This window comes from Rhamphochromis sp. 'chilingali' (genome assembly GCF_963969265.1).
Source record: "Rhamphochromis sp. 'chilingali' genome assembly, chromosome: 15".
In the NCBI taxonomy this organism is placed as follows: Eukaryota; Metazoa; Chordata; class Actinopteri; order Cichliformes; family Cichlidae; genus Rhamphochromis; species Rhamphochromis sp. 'chilingali'.
Window position 1 is genome coordinate 2418231 of NC_137942.1, and position 22387 is coordinate 2440617.

General features: G+C 42.7%; 1 protein-coding gene across 1 annotated transcript in view; it reads left to right on the forward strand.

Annotated features, from left to right (window-relative positions):
- The first annotated feature begins 1110 nt into the window (after nt 1-1110).
- gsg1l (gsg1-like) overlaps nt 1111-22387 on the forward strand; it is a 43132-nt gene continuing 21855 nt past the window's right edge. Inside the window, exon 1 of the mRNA XM_080904481.1 lies at nt 1111-3670. Within this exon, the coding sequence (XP_080760607.1) occupies nt 3334-3670 (337 nt within the window). The 5' untranslated portion in view covers nt 1111-3333. The remainder of the gene's footprint in view (nt 3671-22387) is intronic.

Below are 22387 nucleotides of genomic sequence, written 5' to 3' on the forward strand. Positions count from 1 at the left end.
CTCTGCTGTACCATCGAAACTGTTGGTGTCTCAAAGTGTCCTTCTGTGTCCATGTGTCATGGCACCAACACTGAAAGCTTCTCATGCTCAGCTTGTCATGAGCATACTTAAAAGGGTATCACAGTACCCCAGGATCACATTTAGAAGCAACTGGTAAGCTTATTTTCTTGTTTAGTGCCTTTGAAGCCAAGCCAACATCTTTTTCTGAACATAACCAAGTAGTCTTTGGTGCCCAAACCTTACCAAGTTCATAAAGAACACACAGACTTACTCGACTGTCAGAACCAGAAAACCAAACACCTCCAAATTTATAATTAATCAATCCTTAAGAGGATTGTTCATTCTAATATTGCTTTAACCCAGTTCACTAACATCACAAAGCATCTTATACATGTCTCTCTGATGTCAGCAGCATCTTTCTCATTTCTGGCAGCCTGTGACTGATAAGGTGTGACGAGCAGTCCCAGCCAAAATACCCAAGTGTGCGCTATCTGCAGAGGGCATGGATGTGCATGTGGCCTCACGGCTTCACAGCTGTTACTGACTGGATTTAGGGATGTTTTTCTCAGATGGACAATTAAAGAAAAAGCACAAAAACCTGAGGTTTTTATTGCTGTTACCATGACGATGATGGTCCTGTAACCTTAGAAGGTAGTTATTTTAACCCTGGCTGTGATCGTTCTCTCAGTCTAATCAAGTTGTTTTTGTGTTTAAACCAAGTCTTCACCACTGCTCGGTCACATGGTGGCTGTTTATCTCCTGTAGCTGGTGTTTTTCCCCTCCAGCCTCTCTCTTCACGCCCTGCTGAATCAGAGCATCACTTTGAACTTTTTACTGCAAACATGGTCATTGTCCTCTCTTTCTCCTGTCTCAACTCAGAGAATCAAAGGGTTTTGTTTTACTTGAGCTGCTGCCAACAGTTTTTGTTTAACTGTGGAGATCAATCTGCATATAATGAGACACTGTGAGGAATTTCTAAAGCAACTAGTAGATGGATATGTAGATGTGGACACAAACTATCGTGCAAAAGGAGTAACTTTAAAGAACTTAGAAATAAAGAAAAACAGCAAAAACAAAATGAGAAACTAACAAATGGAAACAAAACCTTCTTAATTCAAGCAATTAACACACAATTAACACACAATGACTAAAGTAGGAGTGTCGTCACATGGACTTACCGGAGGTACACACAATCATCAGCAGTAGGACTGAAACCAAGACAAATAATTTTACAAGTGAAACTGTCAAAAGAAATCATGAAGAATAATCAAAACTGAAGAAAGACTGAACTAAATGCTGGAATCACAAGAAGATCAATATCAATCAATATCAGTTTTCTTTATCACATTTAAAAGCAACAAAGTTGACCAAAGTGCTCACAATTAGTTAAGAACAAGAGGATCAATAGAAGTTAGATGAATCGAACTCTGTGATGTGTTTTTACTGTTTCTGGGTTTTTGATGTCTGACTGCGGCTCCTTGTGTTCTTGAACTGTTTGTCATCCTGTCTCTTTGGTGGATACATTTTTATTTGCAACAAACTCAAATGAAACTTTGCTGGTATTTGGTCATAAACTGGAACAATACAACCCGATGATGGTCCCAGTTATTAGAATTCATCCTGAGTGAAACGAGTCAGGCTCGTCACTCTGGAGAAAAAGTCTGATCACCAAAGTCGCTGAGATTCTTCTTCCAGGGAAGGTTGTGACTGACGCTGTAAGGACTCAGTTAAACAGAAAGTAAGGTTAGAAGTTGAGTCTGGTATCCAAATGTAGGCAAAAAGCAGAGCTTAAATGTGCTCTAGAGCACATTAAAGCTCTGCTTTTTGCCGGGTGTCTGCTCAGAACATGTTAGACTAACATGTTCTGAGCAGACATCCGCCCCACGAGGGAATCTTTAAGGTTTACCCAGAATACTCTTCTTGTTTTCTACAGTAAATGATCAGAAAACAGAGCAAATATCCAGGGTACCAATGCTTCCGCTTAGTGAAATTATAATATTTAATCTGATGCTGAAACTGATGTTCAGAGAAATGAGATTTTGCCTTTGCATTGTGACACGTGGAGAAAAACTGATTTGATGACATTCACAGTTTGTAACAGAGCCTAAAAGTGTTTTTCAGTCCTGGAAATTTCACGTGGGCATCTACTGTACTTAAAAAGCATCAAATTTTAACCTTGCAGATGTTTTTATGGGGGCTCTTACACTCATCATTTATATGCAGGTAAAACTTAACTTGGCTTCATTTGATATGCAAAAGTTTTTATAATAAAAAATCAGCTCATCTTTGGGTTTTTTCCATTTATGATGGATTTTGTTTTGGATTGACCCAGTAGCACTGTGTTTACATACACTCACTGCCTGACTGGGTCATTGTGTTAGTGGCTGTCACAGTTGGGTTCTCACTTCTATAACGTTACAGTAATACTAACTGTGAGTTGGTTGTCGAGCTGTTCCTGCGGCTGAGGTGGGAATCGGTGCCCTTTTGCCAAAACTTTTTTTAACCTCAAACCAAAGGCGCTTGTTAGAGCTTAAACCAAATGTTTACGCAGTTTTTACCTTCTAGTGTCAACCAGGAAGGTCAAGTCAAAGCAAAATGAATGAATAAATAAAATAATTTAAATAAATAAACAAAACAGATTAGATTAAACTAGGAGAGTAAATTAACAAAATAAGCCAAAGGAAAAAATTCACAAAAGTGCGAAACACAGTGGTCCCAAACTGGAGCCTCACCTCTCCAAGCTCCTAATGCACGTTGTCATTAAAAGTTTATCAGTTTATTGAGTCTGTTGGGATCTGTGACCCTTTGTCTCTGAAATGAGACTAAAATTAGATTTTTGACTTTCGCAGGACACCTTGAAGGTGGAGAGGAGATGCAGGTAGCATCAAACAAAATGATATCGTATTACCTGCTGTCATATTTGAGCTGGGTTTCTTTGTGATGGATTCAACACCCCCATAAAGAGTCACAGATTTAATACCAAAAGATCCAAAATGACTGATTTCTAAAAGGGAAAACGGGAGTAGGTGTGGCTGAGGTGTGAGCTGTCTGGGTGACCGGTCACTGTGATGACGCACACGCAGGGAGGGAGAGCAGGAGAGAGAGAGGTGCTCCGCTCTCAGCATCACGTCTCCTCAGTGAGCCTCCTGCTCTGTGACGGAGGAGCAGCTCCCCGTCTCCTCTCCGACGCCGGAAGCTCTCAGTTGTGACGCTGATGGAAGATTTAAATTCTGGGTCCGGAGCTCCTCACTGAGGACACGCGCGTAATTCTCTGTGCGTCCTCGCAGCGCCATGCCGCTCTTCCTCGTCTGACCTCCTCGCTCTCCTTCTTGGATGAACTTTCTCGCTGCCTGCGGGGACGCGGCCGCTCGCTCCGAGATCATGAAGACGACGCGGAAATGCCGCGCGCTGCTGTCGGTGGGTCTGAACCTGGTGGCCCTGTTCTTCTCCACCACCGCCTTCATCACCACGTACTGGTGCGAGGGCACCCAGCGCGTCCCCAAGCCCAACTGCAGCAAGCAGCGGCACCACAACTGCATCGACTACGGCGTGAACGAGACGGACCAGAACAAAGTGCACTACAGCTGGGAGACCGGGGACGACCGCTTCCTCTTCCGCCGCTTCCATACGGGCATCTGGTACTCCTGCGAGGAGAACATCCACGAGTCAGGTGGGTCCATCAGTCCGAGAGGCTGGGGCGATTCTGGGGTCGCTTAAAGTTGTTAAGAGAAAATAAAACTAGAGCAGTGTCGGCTTTAAGATGAGTGTGAAGTATGTGGAATACTTTTCCCTCTTCACTTCAGTTTTTATTTATTTTATTTTTTAGCTCACCTGCAGTAACAGGTCAGACAATGTCCCCCTGAAATTAAAGCTAACACGCCAGCCACGTCATTTTTACGCACAACCAAAGGAAAATGTTTGTGCGTAAAACCTGTTTTCACTTCGAGTTTGAGCCGCACTGATGTTTGTTTAGTCTTTGGACAGAATTTTAAAATGATAGGATGTGGTGCGTTCAGAGGACACTGCTCTCACTCATTGCACGCTGATCGATGTGGACAATTTAAGTCAATGCGCTCTCATTTTTCAAGCAGAAATTGAGCTTCTAAATCTCCGTTTCCCTCAATAACAGGACAACAAATGAAACATTTTTAGATTTACATTGAAAATAAATATTTTTATGCTTTTTCTTCGGTCTGTGCTTCTTGTCATAAAGATAAAAGTTGACAGAATTCAGGGAATTTGTTAGTGCCAGAAAGGAGCACAAAATCTTCACTCCAAACCACGTCTGAAGTCAAGCAATCCTAGATGGAAATTCATCAGTTAGGACCAGAGAGTGTGGCTGCACTGAGACTTTAACCTTTCATGTGATGGTGGATGATGCTGGTGTGGGTCTGCTCTGTGCAAACATGATGTATTCACACTGTTTTGGATAAATGTGGAGAGCTGGGTGATGAATATGACTGAAGCTGGAACTCTGAAAAGAACGGCCCCGTTTACCTCCATACTCTTCTCTGCTCTGGTTAGTTCCTCAGAAAAGCAGAAAGATCTCAGCTTAAACACATTCAGCATACCTGCTGCTGAATTGAAAAGCATCATAAGGAGTGCAGTGAAGGAGATGTGAATGTTTTTCTTGTGAGGTCTCTGGTGGGTTTTGTTGTGGGTGTTTGTATTTTGTATAAATTGTTGTAAATCTTGAATTTTCTGTTGTAATTGGTGCATTTTTAGCATGTTTGCATCATGGCTGCTGTCTTGGCTGGGTTTCTTTGTGAACCTCCTGGTTAAATAAAGGTAAAAATAAATAAATAAATAACACATGAGGCTCTCTGCTCACATTTTCTCTTCCTGCTGATGAGACGTTTAATGGAAAACTCAAAAATTAAAAGTTCAGGTCTTCAAATCACTTATTTTCCCTCAGTCCACAGTGAGGAGGCGCTCAGGTGATGTGCTGGACGCCCTCACATAGAAGCTCATACCAGTGGGACTTTTTGCTGTAACCGTGTTATCCAAACGGTGTGTTGAGGAGGTGCTGCCCTCTCCAATCTCCTGGATTTCCTCTCCTGTGTTTTTGGATTTATAGTTCCAGCAGTTTGTTTCCTGAACTTTGTTATCAGCTGCTGAAGCTGGCTTCCTGTTGAATGGTAAATGGCCTGTATTTGTATAGCGCTTTACTTGGTCCAGTTCTGGTTAGTTCTAAAGCTGCCAAACAAAGTGCTTCACAGGGGAAACAAACTTCATAACAAGCAGGTTTTAATAACTCAAAGTTAACTTCTGGTCTTTTGAATGAAAGATGGCAGAGGATGAAAAACAGAGATCACTGATCAGATTGTTTTTGTGAATGCTCTGATGGTGGACGGCTTTGAACTGTGGGGTGGTGTCACCTCCTTACCTTTCAATAAAGGATGGTCTAATGTATCCTCTGCCAAAAGAGGCAATAACTCTGAAGCATTGTTCTTAGTATTTATATAATCCGGTGAGACTTATTGTGGCTCCCTCACAGACATTTCCACATCTGTCAGGACTCTTATTAAGAAAACTGTTTCTACCTCAGCCAGTGTCCCTTTACTTTCTGACTTTCCTTCTCTGTTTCCATCTTTGTGATGAACTTCCTAAAACTGCTCCACGGTGCAGTTTTTGACCAAACAGGAGAAACCTCTGCTTGTCAGGGACTACTTTCAGCTGCGGATTGATCCCCATTACTTGGAGCTTTAGCTGTGAAGTCTACAGTGAGCTTTGCCTCTGTGGGTCCTGTAAGTGTTTCTGATATTTTGTCCCATGTGAGAAGCTGTAGACAAACAAACAAACAGGATCTGTTCTGTGCAGAGACGAGTGGGAGTGAAGAGGACAAAACAGTCTGTGTGTGGATCTGTGCGCTGTAACTCTGTGAGAGTAAATAAACATCCCAGGGACACAGAGGTAGGTGTGTGTGTGTGTGTGTGTGTGTGTGTGTGTGTGTGTGTGTGTGTGTGTGTGTGTGTGTGTGTGTGTGTGTGTGTGTGTGTGTGTGTGTGTGTGTGTGTGTGTGTGTGTGTGTGTGTGTGTGTGTGTGTGTGTGTGTGTGTGTGTGTGTGTGTGTGTGTGTGTGTGTGTGTGTGTGTCTAACTGATATTATGAGCTTTCCTTCTTCTCCACATTTAAAGTCCACACCATGCAGGAGCAGCAGCATCTGTGAAGTTAAAGTGTAAAAAAACAGCAGATTTTCTAAAATCCTGTAAAGAATCATTATTTGCATCAGTGGCACGCGCCATTGTTCAGAATGTGAATGCATTTTTAACCTTATTTCTCTGTGAGAATTTTCACATCAGCGGCAAATAGGAAATAAAATGCTCAGCCTGAGGCCTTAAGTCCTGACTGATGACCACCAGTAACCCACATGGGAGGGATCCTTTAATTCTGCAGAAGCAAAAACGAGAAACTCGTATTTAAGCTCTTGCTGTAGCGCCCACTTGTGTTTTTATTGTGGTCTTTTAGCTTTTATTGCGATAGGAAGGTGGAGGACAGGAAAGCTGAGACCAGGGGAGCATTTCCAAACATCACAGCACCTAAAAACTATTATTCATGTTTAATACATTAAACCATATTCATATATATTATGTAACTGAGACTTAAACGCTCATATCTCCTCAAGCATGACTTAAAATAAGTTATTTATGAGTTTATTTAGACACAAGCTTTTTTTTTAGTTAGTTTTAATTTTGAGCTCTTTCTTTGCATTATTTGATGTCAGAGGTCTCTCCTCTGTGACAGACTGGATATCTGGGGGCTGTGCTACAAACTTCAACATACCCAGGATAACTTTTTTATCTGGCTTCACTTATCCTAACATCTGCAGTCAGTTTGAGCTCCATCTAGTGGCTGTTTAGCGGCCTTGCACGGTGTGACCAGGAGTGTTGCAGATTCGGCCTCAGGAAGGTTGAATCTGTTGATCTGCTCTAAAGTTTCTGTTAATACATCGACTCAAACTGAGCTCTGACAGCTCAGATCTCAGTAAGTACAAAACTAAGAAAGTCTCCCGTCCAGCACATCAAGTATTGAACAAACACACATCCCGTCACGCCCCGAAGCTTAAGCTTGTTAAATTCCCCCCTCACATTCTGAAAGGATCGGTATGTTCCAGCTCTTCATTAAATCTACAGGATGTTTACACTGAGACCAACACTGGAACAGAAGCTGCTGATGGAGCAGCACCTTTTTTGTTTAACAGGGTGTTTATATTTTTGCTCTCGGCCCTGCTCTCACCAACAGGAATGCACATTTTATTAGACTTAAACCCAAAGCTGCATTTTCATCAAAGATTTTATGCATTCATCTGTTTGTATTTTAGATCAATCCCAACATCCAGTCTAAATTATTTGTTGTCTTTGAAAACTTTGGGATTTGCACTAAGATTTCTCTTTGCTCTGCTTTGTTTTTCACTTTCTTTTTGCCTGATTAAATTTTGTTGCTATCGATACATGTGTATTTGCCAACTGCTCTGTTGCTGCTGGGTGAAACTGGTTGCAAAGAGTGTGGTGCACCAACCTCAGCAGGAGCTTGCAAGGAAACACTCCCCAGCGGACTCTCAATGAATAAGTTTCGAAAAACGCAGCTTTTATTTTGAAGGCGACAGTTTCCATTTCCAGCTTGCATCAGGTTTTTTTAGTCTCATTAACATTGTGCATGTAGTTGGTGTCACTGGAATCAGTTTGTAGTGTTTGGGTCTTGGGGTAAAGTCTGATTCCCACTTTGGTCTTGAAACTTACCTGAACTTGCTCACCTGTCTTCTCCGAGTCAATACTTCCCTGTTAAGGATTCTTTCAAGGAGTCTTACCTTCTTGCCTCACCTGCCTGCAGACCCTCCTTACAAACCTCAAACAGTTCCTGGAGAACAAACCAGCACCATTCTCTGAGATTACATTCACGATTCTTTTAAACTGTCTTCGAAGCAACTCTCTGTGAACCATCCAAACACCATCTGAACTGGGTCCTGCTTAAGTGTCCAGCTGCCTGGCCTGGCCTCCACGGCTTTCCAGGAAAGCTGGTGTCTTCCATGAAAACTGTGGGTAACCATGGCAACCTACAAGCAACCGAAACAATCGTGAGGAAGTTTTTTTGTCCAACACCGTGCACCGACCGGTCTGTAGGCTGGTGTGACTGAGGCGCTGGGCGCTAAAACTTCTTGGTTAGGTTGAGGAATGCCAGTTGAGGTGATTGGATTCAAACTGAGTTGAAGACCGCTGATAATTTGTATTTGCACTTTTTAAAAATGTTTACAGCACCTGTCTTACTAGTCCTGATGGCTGAACTGAGCGTGTGCCGACTTTAATCAAACCATGTAAACAATCCACATTAATATGCAGATATTATACATGTGCTGCAGAGGCTGAATAATGATGAAAGCAACTCCAAACACCAGCTGTTTAATTATCAGCTGATAAAGATTCAACATCATACCCGCCTCCTCATTTAACCTGATGCGTAACAGACCAAAGAGAGTGTTACCTGAGATCAGGTACGCAAACACCTGTGACAGCGCGGAGCTTTGGGAAGAGCCGGAGAGTGTGTGTGTGTGTGTGTGTGTGTGTGTTCTTCTGTCCCAGTGATGATGAACTCTACAGAAAAGCCCAGCAGCAAAAATATGGTGGATTTCCTGCCAAGCCCAATGTTTTATTCAGCTGTTTCCTCAGTTCTGGAACAAATTCAGAATACTGGAGATGCTGGCTGTCTCGACTGTGATAAAACAAGTATACGTATAGTTTATTTGTCTGGATGACTTCTTTGGCGTGACGCAGCACTTGCTGATTTGCAGCTTGGCCTGGATGATAAAGTTGATGTTTGGACCAAAGGGTTGTGGATTTTTGCCTTTTTTCCTCACAGATTCGAGCTGCTGATTGGTGATGCATATAAAACTAATCTTGGCTCATTCTTTGGCTCTCCCTGTGGTGTTAATGATAAAGAGGACTTAAACCTGTTAATGTGTGGTAGTACTGGGGGGCTGTGGATCATAATTCCTAAACCTAACATGTTTTCCCACCATGAAGGCTGCTGCAGTGATTCCAGACAGTTTAATGAAAAGGCTGGGATGAAGCTTTGCTGTGTGGCTGAGATGTGCTGCAGAACCTTTAGACTAAGTGCAATAACATCAGTGTCACTGGGTCATTATAACAAGCCTGCTCCGGTCCCTGAGAGGGAAAAGATTGCTGTACTTTATCCAAGTGTTTCCTGTTGTCTGCACGTGTAGCGCATTAGCTGTTGCTAACATCAGGTTAATGCTAACCAAAGCAGGAGTAAAAATCATTTCTTCTGTGTGGGTTCAAGGTGCATTGTTTTGGTATGAGGTGTTTGCACTTCTACAATTTCAATTGCACTTTGTGTATGTTAACATGAGTCCAGTGGGAACCTCCAGGCGGATGAATGGGGTTAAATGTAGAACTGTCACACGAGACTGAGGTTAGAGTCTAGTATGAAGTCAAACATCAGTAATGGCTCATTGTTTTTAGTACATCACAGCCGTACGGGGGAAATGTTTTTATAATGCATCTATTTGGATTTTGTTAAGGCATAAATTTAGGAGCATGGCAGCTCTGGTTAGTGGGTGGCGACACAGGCGGCTGTAGCTGCTAGCTGTCTGCTCGGCTTCACCTCAGCTAACTGGAGTCCCTGAACTGGACCTCTGGACTGTGTTTGTGCTGTCGGAGCACCGTCCAAGAAAATTAAAAGAGGACAAAAACTGTCTTTAAAAACACAAATCATCTGTAAAGTAGGGGTGGGCGATATAAACGATATACGATAGAAACGATATAAATTTGGCCAACGACAGAGATTTTGACTATACCGCTCTATCGCGATAGCGCATGTTGATGATGTCATCAAGCTGCACCTGTTTTGGTCAAAAGCATCGCAGCGGCTACAACCATTATCATCTGCAAATTATGGCGGGCGACAGTCATAACAAAGAGATGAAGCACTTTTGAAATATGGGGAAAGCCAAAAACTGCGCTTCCTCCACTTCGGTAACATTGATTCATTAATGTGGAATTCTCTCGCAGCTGCTCTGTTCCCGTGTTGTTGCAGTATATTAATAACTAACCTCGTATTGTGGATGAATAATCTCAGTTGTTCTCCTGACTGAAGTTTGGCCCATGTATAGCATCCTGCTATGCGATTTCATTTGTCCCTGACCACCAGAATCCCTCACGTTAACTTTTATCGAGTGGAAAAAAGTTGGCGTTCATCCTCCAGCTTCACTGTGCTAATGTTATGCTAACATAGCTGTGTCGCTAGCAATCACGTAGCACAACATTATATACCAGGTAGTCCAACTTCAGTAACCCTACAAACACCACTGCTGTTTAGTTTTCTGTCTTCATTTATGTTGGAAGTGGCAGCAGAGCTGTACGTTTGAATTAGTTTCAAAAATCTCAGTCAGAACATGATATGAAATGTTTAGGTGGAAGCTAGCGAGCTAACTTCCTGCTAACTTCTAACTCCGTTAAATTTAATAAATTCTGTTTTCATGGATGCCTGGATGTTAAACTTAATTGTTACACCTGGTAAAGCGTTGCTGCTTTACCAGGTGGAATTTAGACCGTTTTTAACTCTTAGTGTTCGTTTGACTTTGGGACCTGAAGCAGACGGAGTTTTGGACCCAGATTACTCCGCGAAGCTCCTCACTACGGCAGCCGTAATGCTCTGACAATCCATCAAGCAGTGCAGCTTACCAAAGTTGTACTAAAACATTTTTTAACAGATTTCTGCAGCCAAAATCGGTTCGAGGTCAGTAAGCACAACCAGAATTCATACATAAGGCACACTCGATTTTTGAGAAAATTAAAGGATTTTAAGTCCTTATAGTGTGGAAAACACGCTATACAGAAGAAAAGAATATATCGCGATATATATCGTTACCGCACATGCTTCAAATTATATCGCAATATGAATTTTAGGCCATATCGCCCAGCCCTATCGATTATTTCCCGGTCTGCACACAGACTGTGTTCACTGTGCTGTTGATGGGATTTTTTCTGAGTTTTTGTTTTAAAAAAATCAAACATCTGTTTGAATATAACTCACTATGAATTGCCTGTTAGTAACTGGTAATTTCTCCTTTCAGTGTGATTGGTCTGCGAGCTAAAGGCCTGTATCTTTATTACAGTGTGGTTCGCCCAACAGTGCTGGATAAAAAGGCATTCTGGCATCGCTGAGCGGAGAGTTATGATAATAAAATTTTACAGTGTGACTCCCTCTCTCAGCCATCGATTCCTTTTTCTTCTCTGACTTCGCTCTGCTTGTTTGTTTTTACAGAAATAATTATTAGCATCACCTTTGAGGATTACGAATGAGATCATCTTGGGGAGGTGATGGAGACACCGAGAGCATCACTAATTAACATTGATTAACCTCCAAAGATGTTAGGACTTAAAATTACATGTACGTTATACATAATTACTGTATGAATATGACACTGTCTGTCACAGATTTAAGCAGACTCTCGGTTACCTTTGTTTGCAGTAATATTCTCTATAATATTTTGACACCACTTTTATCAGTTTTGGGCTCTGTGTTGCTGCTCGTGTTGTTCACTGAAAGCTCAAGAAGTCAACAGAGAAGCGCCAAAAGCTGCAGTACCTCTAGTGTCCAGCAGAGGTCAGTCCCCATAGACTCCCATGTTCAAATGTCCAACTTCACAGCAGAAATAAACACGTTTACAGCCTGATACAGAAACAGTTTTGGTCTCTACAGATAATTTCTCCATTTATAACAGCTGTACGAGGGTGAATTCCTCTGTATAAAGTTTGCATTATTATGGGCGTGGGCTTTTGGACTGACAGGTTAATGGTGACACAGGCAGCTGGAGCTGCTAGCTGTCTGATAGGCTTCACCTCAGCCAACTCAAGTGTTTGTTTTTGTTCTGTTGGAGCTTCCTGTTTGGGATTGAAGTTCTGCTTGCCTGTCTACAGCTTATGGATCCTGCTTTTAAGCTACTAGAGTCCACGATATAATATAATTCTACAAATGTATGTGAGTTATGCAACTTCCTGATGAAGCTGCACACAAAACACAAAAACAGCAGTATTTTATTTATTCATCGCAATGTCATGAATTTCTTAGAAGAAGTGTTTCAACATCTTTATCTGTTTTTTGCATTCAGCACACCTTGGACTTGAAAATAGGATCCACTTTTAAAATGATCACGCCGATCCTTATCTCTGATGATACTTTAACAGACATATGGGCCTTAAGTTCACCAGTACTGAATATGCTGTTGTGTGTTATTAGTATTACTTAGTAAAATAAAATTTTCTTTTAATATTTTCTTTTGTTCAAAAAAATATTTGTAATTGTTGTAAAGCGGACCCGCTGAGCTCAGTGTAGCTCTATTAGAAAGTGGGCCAATTCATCCTCTACCTGAAACAAGCCATTTCGGTGTGTTTGATGGCTGCACATACGCTGAGCCCATTATTGGAATACGTGGCCATCAGCCATTGGAGCTGGAGCTATATGTGACCTGTTGCACAGCTGGTCCGTATATTACAGCAGCTTATTATTAAAAATAGATTAATAATTGAATTAATGATTCAAGCTTTTCTGCTTGTGTGAAACTTATCCAAGCACTTCACAGTAATTATTTATCAGTCTGCTTTCCTATGAAAGGTCCGTACTTTGGAGCCACTGTGAAAAATGACACATGGAGGGAAATAAATGATTCAGTGGGATTTTTTCCTTTAAAAACAGCCATCGTCTCAGAGCTTTGGACTGCTTCAGAAGGGGCCAATCTCAGAGTTACTGAAGCCCGCTCGGGCTGATCGATGCGTACGACTTTACTGCTTCTCTTCATCAGTCTCACTGTGCTGCTCCTCACTGTCCCTGTTCTCTCCTCAAACACCCTGCTGGGAGACTCATGTTGGAGTCTCGCCGTCAATCCAGACTTCACTGAACTTTTAAACCTTCTTTGACTATGATTTGATATCGCATCTGAATCCAGACATGCTGTATTCCACCCAGGCAATAAGAGGTTAAGTGAAAGCATGCAGCCATGGCGTCATGAAAGCTTCAGCGAGGCTTATTCACTTCATTACATCACTTCAATCTGGCACGACTGGCAAACAGACTCCTAAGGAGCTCATCTCGCAGTGACAGCAGTAATGAGAACAGAGTCGGTCGCTCCAAAAAGAGGCTTTAATTTGCAAAAAAGTTCAATTTACATCGACGTGACCTTTCTGTGAAATCCTCACTGTCACTGTTTGAGCCTTTTAACAGCCTGTTTCATGTCTTTTCTCTTTTTATTATATTGTAGAAGGAAGAACCTGTTTCACCCCAAGACCAGAGTGCGTAATACTCAGAGAAACTGCAAACAAACCCAAGAGCTCCATCAAAGACTCTTCAGGCTAGGCTAATGGTTCAGGACAGCACAGTTAGAAAAAGACTGAACCCACATAGCAAAATTGGTATGGCCCGGATCTGGCCCACATAATGTGCTTACACATGGTCCACATACTGCAAAGAATGACGGCCCATGTGTGGCCCAGATCAGGTTTGCCAGATCTGGGCCACACGTGGGTCAGCACAAGGCCAGTTGAAGACACACTGGTGGTCCTGTGCTGGCCCATGTGTGGACTACCTCTGGCAAACCTGATCTGGGCCACCAAAGGGCCATCATTCTTTGCAGTATGTGGACCATGTGTAAGTTGTGTGCTGGCCCAGAACAGTTTCAGCTCTGGCCCCAGATGTCAGCCTAATGTGTATCTTAATCAAGCCATGTAATAACAACATGTGCCAGAACATGCAAAACAGTGCAAAAGTAACATGATGAGACTCTGTTCAGACTGACTTTTATATAGCGCTTTTCTAGTCTCCCGGATTACTCAAAGTACTCTATACAACATACCACATTCACACACTTTCCCTACACGGAGTGCTTCCTAACTACATTCATACACATTCACACTCTTAACATGCAGACTGGAGGAGCCAGTGATCGAACCACTAACCTTCCGATCAGTAGGTGACCTGCTTTACCTCCTGAGCTACCGCCGCCCACTGGCAAAGATGAGTAAACCGTCACTAGGTTTTGGATAAAGTGTACACAAACCTGTCAAACCTGCATTTGAAACGTTGGCTACCATAGCAGTATAGTATTGCAACATGGCATTTGGGTCTTTTAACAAAAATAGGAACATAAACAATGGCATCATTGCGGTTAGAAGTGCCAGCTTGATGCCGGATCTGGGGAAGACCTGTTTTCTATGGGCCTGGGCCACATACACTAAACCACAATCGGGCCAGATATGGCATGCCATCACATAAGCAGTGGCATCATTGCCAGACCTGGCCCATATCTGGTCGACATACACTCTGCCATGACAGTGGTCAATCAGAAGTGCCAGCTTGATGCCAGGCCTGGCCCATATCTGGATGACATATGTCTTTACATGCCAGAATTCAGCCAGCAGTGCCGGCTTGATTCCAGATCCGGGCTAGACCTGCTTGCTATGTGGGAACAAGTATGGCTGTGTGGAAGGGATGCAGGAGAAAACCTCTTCTCTCTATAAACAGCATGGCAGCATCTGAACTACCAACAAGACATCAGGACCAATGAAGTTCAAACCCAGCCTTCACCACAGCGGTGGACCGATCATGATTTGGGCACCTTGCAGTCACTGAGTGTACTGTGACCTCACCAAAGTGTTCTAGAGCCAAATGTGAGGCTGTGTCCCACAGCTAAAGCAAACTGGGTCATCAACAGGACGACGATCCCGAGCACAGCAGCACATTTCCAACTTAAAAAAAGGAGGAGCTGCAGTGATCCAGACCTCAGCCTGACTGAGATCTTTTCAGTCTTTTCTGTGCATAAATGAATGTTGCAAACCTCAATGATCTGATCGACGCTATAAAGAAGAGTGGGCCAAAACTCCTCCACAGTGATGTGACAGACTGATGAAGTCACACAGGAAACCATCACTGCTGAAGGAGGTTGCATTTGAAAATGATTAGGCACATTATCAAAGATGCACAGCAGAGGTTTGTGCAGACATATTTACTCATTATTGTAGTGACGATGAAGGTAAAAGTACCGTTCTTCCTTCCCGGACCCATAACGTGAATCAGACTATTAGTTGTGCTCTGGTGGGCGGAGCTGGAGATGCTGATTGTGTTGTTGCCGTGGATGGAGCCTTCAGTGAAGCTGTGTGACTGTGACGTAGAAGTATAACCTGTAGAACAAAAAAGTCTTTAAAATGTTGCTTTGAGGCAAATCCACCAAACCTTTGGAGCTGATGTGACTGATGATGTTTTCATATCTGTGAGCACAAAAGTTATTCAGTTACAAGCGAGACGGCTCAGGATGGCTGCTGAGGACTCTGGCTTGGAGCAATGTGTGAAATACTGATGTTCTGTCAGATGCTGCAGGCGTCTCACCATTGCAGACAAAGTGTCCTGACTCTTGGGTTTATTTGTGTAACCTTGTGTTTTCCTTTTGCTCCTGATTTCGGTGCTCACAGTTAGTTAATTAGGTTTAGGTAGAAGTTGTAGTTTCAGTTCAAAGCACCGTCCTTCACAACATTAAGCTTGCACACTGCCACTCACCAGTCAACACAGACAGCCAGTCAGTCACACCCTATGGGTACTTCAGAGTCACCAGTTAACCTAAACCCACTAAATGTATGTCTTTGGACTGGGAGGACGTCGGAGTACCTGCAGAGCAAACACTGGAAAAAGTGAACACAGCCACATGGTTGATGTTCTTGCTGTGAGGCAACGGAGTTAACCACCATGCTGCAACTCCTCGGGCTTCCACTGGTCCGTTGCCTCGTTCTGTGGGCCCAGTAAACACTTTCCTGATGGGTTTATGGTCTCAGTCGCTGGTTTGAAGTCTTGTTGAATAAAACGTGGTGTTAATTTAGAAATTTATGATCCAATTAGAGATAGAGGAGGACGTGCTTTAACGCAAGTCATAATTGTGTGACTGCAGCGTTCCTCAGTTTCTCAATCACGTCCATCGATCACTCTGCACGTCCAGTTTTGAACTGCGGTGTTGGATCAGCGCAAATGAGACTGGAGCCTTTATGTTCTTCAAGTTCATTCTCAATCTGACGTTTTATACGGTCTGTTTTAAATGTAGAAGTAATGGCACATTAGGTGTTGTTTCACAAAAGCATTCATACTCATTACAGCTGCAATTAACCCCCAAATGACATCGGATCATTGATTAAACAGTCTGCAGAGCTGCAGGAAGGGAGAATAATGAAAGAGTGGTGCAAAAGTGAGAGCCGGGACTGTGAACCAAAATTACAAGAGAAGATACCTGAAGCTTCTTTAAATGGATCTGTTTCATTACAGCCTGATAGACTGCGAGCGTGATTTTCTCTCTTTTTTTTTTTTTGATAATTGACATTTTAGAGCAGCGCGGGCTTCTGTGTGCAGCAGGAAGGCGTAGGAATACTGATTGTGCTGTTAGTCCTGTCATCAGGTCACAGACGAGCCCGCTCACTCTTTAATTACATTTTAGATTCATGTCCTAATCAGACGCTGAGACGCTCACCTTTTGGCTGCATCACAGCTTCACTTCAGTTCACCAAGGTGTGAGCAAATTCACATTTAACCTTGAAAAGATGAAATATGACCATCCTCTTCAGATTCTGTCAAACAGGCGCTTAGAGGAAACAATCAAAGAGCTGATTTTAGCTACAGTCATACATTTATTCTTATTTCAGTTTAGTTCCCAACAGGAAGCCAGGGGAGAACAGAGGAAGGAAGGATACAAGCACCAGGTGGAGAACAGGTAACAGGAAGGAGTGGGTTAAGGGTCATTCGGCTCATTTCCAGCAGCGTTTTCACTCTGTTATAGGAGAAGCGGAAATGGCCCATCAGTCATGAGATGGGCTTGACAGGGGTAAGTGTTTCATGGTTAAGAGGTGACCCAGTTGCCAAAGAACACCTGAAATTTGGTCCATGTGAGCTGAAGCCAGAGGTGGGACCAAGTCATTGTTTTGCAAGTCTCAAGTAAGTCTCAAGTCTTTATCCTCAAGTCTCAAGTAATGTCAGGCAAGTCAGAGTCGAGTCTCAAGTCACTGGTGTAAAAGTCCGAGTCAAGTCACAAGTCTGAAATTTTGAATTTCAAGTCCTTTCGAGTCTTAAAAAAAAAAAACGAAAAAAAGCATGTTGCAGTTATGCTAAATGTAAATATTAGACCATGTAATTTTAAAATCTGTGTTTTTCTCAACACATGACAAAATAGTGAACTTAGAAAATATACACAAATTGTGAAATTGCACCTCTTTAAAATGCAGCTCAATTAAACCTAGCTCCAAGAATAATTTTCACCGACAGTTCTGAGATAAGCTGCATGTTATTCTTGGATGCGCTTGTAGGACTGGCTTTAAAATCGCATGACAAAAATATCATACACATTAAAAAAAAACTGTATCACCAACGTAGCCTGGACAACATTTGCTAGTTAGATGAAGTCAGCTATCTCATTGTAGCATATTTATATGCATATTTATAATTATACAGTTCTTGGAGTGAGTGCACACACTCATGAAGTTTAGTAACTTCAGGTCACTGCAACAAGCCCAGGTACAGTTTACCGACGGATGGGTGCAGGACCTTGAAATGCACCGTGTAGAAAGTAAAGACCATCGTATGTATCATAAGTTTACCAGTCTCACAAATCGTCGTCATAAATACACATTCGTTAACCGTTTATTAATAGGACCTTTGAGCTCAACGGTAATTAATTAGCAGTGGAAATAATTTCTGGTAGCATCACAGAAATGTAGCAGTGACAATAATATTGTATGCTGTAATCGCACTGGGCAATTAGTGATACAAAACAACAGTTTTATCCTGTGAATAAAAGTATATGTTTTTGTCAATGTACCATAATAACAGAAGCGAAACGCAATATTGTGTCAGGACAATTCACTATTTATGCACAATAAACACAATAAATAAAGGAGCATAGCGCGACAATTTCTGTTCAGCGCCAGACTTGCTTGTAACCTATATCACCAATTATGTTAAGAAAAATGATGCATTAACTACAACAGCAGACTGACCTTTGTGTAAATGCTTGGAGCAGATTAACCTGTGAGCTGGAGTGTTCTAGGACGTTATATTTGATCTTTGAATGGCTGCAATCCAGTCGCCTCTTTATTACTTCGGAAACATGGCTCGAACAATTTCTCTTCAACGACGTAATCCGATAACAACCGATCTCTTTACCCGTCGGCTTCCCGTGGCTGTCATGCGACCGGCTATTGCAGTTAATAATACAACAGCTTCTTGACATTTTTGTGTTTCTTTTTTATCGCTGTATAACTGATTTTAATTGAAAGCCTGCGTGCGCTAGTACCGCTTGCCACGAGTTCCCAGAATCCTTTGCGGTTCTACCCGTGAATGACGTTACATTTTCAATCTCTATATAATATGCGTGTTAAATTTTATATTTGGGGTAAAATATCAAGTCTTTTCAAGTAAACCGGTTCAAGTCCAATTCAAGTCCCAAGTCATTGGTGTAAAAGTCCAAGTCAAGTCACAAGTCTTAGAACATTATTTCAAGTCAAGTCTAAAGTCATAAAATTAATGACTCGAGTCTGACTCGAGTCCAAGTCATGTGACTCGAGTCCACACCTCTGGCTGAAGCTATGGATAAATTTAGTCAGCCAGACCGACCCTGAATCATAGCTGTCAGCCAAGTCTGAATGCAGCCCACATTTAGGCCAAACACCGATTGCTCTCTAGGTTAGAATAACTGCCCATAGGTGATGCAACAGTAGATTAACAGGAATCATGTGAGCTGAAACTGTAGAATAAAAGTACCAATTAGACATAAAAGCTATTCTTCTGAATGCACTGTTGAGCTAACGGGACTTCCAGAATCTCAGAGAGTTTCTGCAGGACTGACGTTGAGTTTCTGTTCTTTTTCTTTCACCACAGGAAACCTAAATCGTCCTCAGCATCAGTGTGATCAGAGTGTGTCTTCATCTGCTGTTCAGCGAGTATGGCTCTGTGCGTGTGTGGGCGTCGGTGTTTGGGCTGGTTATAGATGGGCCCGCCTGCTGCCCGTGACACTGCACGGGCTGAATTATAGCTCGTGTTGTGGCTGCTGATCTGTGACCTGCAGGGTCCCGTGAGCTCTGATGAACTCACCGAGGCCCGAGTGTGCCAGGAAGAAATATAATGAAGCCAAGAGGACACTCGAAACTGAAACTAGAACAATCTGAGAAAGAGTCACACTTTTTCTTTTTTTACACATTCAGTATCGCTCCACATCACAAAGTTATGAAGGTTAGCAACCACGAGCAAGAGAAGTTTAATCACATGACAAACTTGTAATTGACAATTAGTCAGCCAATGACCGTTCCCACTTCTTTCTGACTCTCAATAATCCCAGAACATCCCATGGAGCCCAACCTGTCCAAAATCCTCACTCTGATCTAAATACAGTGGGGCAAAAAAGTATTTAGTCAGCCACCGATTGTGCAAGTTCCCCCACTTAAAATGATGACAGAGGTCAGTAATTTGCACCAGAGGTACACTTCAACTGTGAGAGACAGAATGTGAAAAAAAAAATCCATGAATCCACATGGTAGGATTTGTAAAGAATTTATTCGTAAATCAGGGTGGAAAATAAGTATTTGGTCACCTCAAACAAGGAAAATCTCTGGCTCTCACAGACCTGTAACGTCTTCTGTAAGAAGCTTTTCTGTCCCCCACTCGTTACCTGTATGAATGGCACCTGTTTGAACTCATCATCTGTATAAAAGACCCCTGTCCACAGCCTCAAACAGTCAGACTCCAAACGCCGCCATGGCCAAGACCAAAGAGCTTTCGAAGGACACCAGGAAAAGTATTGTAGACCTGCACCAGACTGGGAAGAGTGAATCTACAATAGGCAAGCAGCTTGGTGTGAAAAAATCAACTGTGGGAGCAATCATCAGAAAATGGAAGACATACAAGACCACTGATAATCTCCCTCAATCTGGGGCTCCACGCAAGATCTCATCCCGTGGGGTCAAAATGATCATGAGAACGGTGAGCAAAGATCCCAGAACCACACGGGGGGACCTGGTGAATGACCTGCAGAGAGCTGGGACCAAAGTAACAAAGGTCACCATCAGTAACACACTACAACGGCAGGGAATCAAATCCCGCAGTGCCAGACGTGTTCCGCTGCTGAAGCCAGTGCATGTCCAGGCCCGTCTGAAGTTTGCCAGAGAGCACATGGATGATACAGCAGAGGATTGGGAGAATGTCATGTGGTCAGATGAAACCAAAGTAGAACTTTTTGGTATAAACTCAACTCGTCGTGTTTGGAGGAAGAAGAATACTGAGTTGCATCCCAAGAACACCATACCTACTGTGAAGCATGGGGGTGGAAACATCATGCTATGGGGCTGTTTTTCTGCCAAGGGGACAGGACGACTGATCCGTGTTAAGGACAGAATGAATGGGGCCATGTATCGTGAGATTTTGAGCCAAAACCTCCTTCCATCAGTGAGAACTTTGAAGATGAAACGAGGCTGGGTCTTCCAACATGACAATGATCCAAAACACACCGCCCGGGCAACAAAGGAGTGGCTCCGTAAGAAGCATTTGAAAGTCCTGGAGTGGCCTAGCCAGTCTCCAGACCTCAACCCCATAGAAAATCTGTGGCGGGAGTTGAAAGTCCGTGTTGCTCGGTGACAGCCCCAAAACATCACTGCTCTCGAGAAGATCTGCATGGAGGAATGGGCCAAAATACCAGCTACTGTGTGTGCAAACCTGGTAAAGACCTATAGTAAACGTTTGACCTCTGTTATTGCCAACAAAGGTTATGTTACAAAGTATTGAGTTGTATTTTTGTTATTGACCAAATACTTATTTTCCACCCTGATTTACGAATAAATTCTTTACAAATCCTACCATGTGGATTCATGGATTTTTTTTTCACATTCTGTCTCTCACAGTTGAAGTGTACCTCTGGTGCAAATTACTGACCTCTGTCATCATTTTAGGTGGGGGAACTTGCACAATCGGTGGCTGACTAAATACTTTTTTGCCCCACTGTACAAGAGAAAGCGAAGCACTTCCTTAAAAACTGTACTCAAAAACACATAAACTAAAAATGCTGTTGGATATAAATTGCTAATGCTACCCAGTCATATGCAAAGTGTTAAGGCTAATATGTGACCCACCTGCCACTGAGACAAACCTTAATACAAGAGCAGTAAATCTAGGTCAGAGCAATGAGTAATATCACAAACTAACCACCTGCTGTTACCAGTTTTAAGTCATGATAAGAAGCAACGAGTCTTTTACAGCTGTGGAGGAATTTTGGCCCATTCAGCTTTGCAGAATTGTTATAGTTCAGCCACACATGAGCCGCCTTCAAAGGTCATGTCACAGCATCTCAATCGGATTCGGGTCAGGACTTTGAGTGGCTTAAGAAAAGCAAAATGAAGACTCTGGATCGGCCTAGTCAGAGGTGGACTTGCTGGTGTATTATGGTTTGGTGTAATGGGACACACACCTTCCAAAAACTTCAGCTTTTGTCTCGTCAGTCTACAGAATATTTTCCCAAAAGTTTTGGGGATCATCCAGATATTTTTCTTTATGTTCCTTTTGCTCAGCATTGGTTTTCTGCCATGCAGGCCATTTTTGCCAGGTCTCTTTCTTACGGTGGAGTCATGAACTCTGGCCTGCAGTTCTTTTGTCACCTCTTGGATGAGTCGTCGCTGCGCTCTTAGGGTAATTCTCTTCAGCTGGCCAATCCTGGGAAGGTTCACCACTGTTCCATGTTCTTGCCATTTGTGGAAATTGGCTCTCACTGCGGTTTGCTGGAGTCCCTCTGCTTTAGAAATGGCTTTATAACCTTTTCCAGTCTGAGAAATCTCAGTTACTTTGTTTCTCATTTGTACCTGAATTTCCTTGGATCCCGGCGTGATGTCTGGCTTTTGAGGATCTTTTGGTCTGCTCCACCTCGTCAGGCAGGTCCTATTTAAGTGATTTCTTGATTGTGAACAGGTATGACAGTGATCAGGCCTGGGTGTGGCTAGAAACTGAATTCAGCTTTCCAAAGATGTGATACATCACAGCTAATTTATGTAATGATGGGTCGGTGACAATCGGTTTTTCACACAGGGACACGTAGGTTTGGATTATTTTCCTTTTAATAACAAACACCATAATTTAGAAACTGCATTTTGTGTTTACATTTGTTATCTTTGTCTAATATTTGAATTTGTTTGATGATCTGAAACTGTGACAAACATACATTCGAAAAACCCCATGACATAACACAACAATGGAGGACATCTAGGCGATGTTTTGTCAGACTGCCGGAGAGATCGGGTGTCTTGGCGACACCTTGGTGTCCCCTTAGAAATGGTGGAGGAGGTGACTGTGGAGATGGGTGGATGTCTCTGCC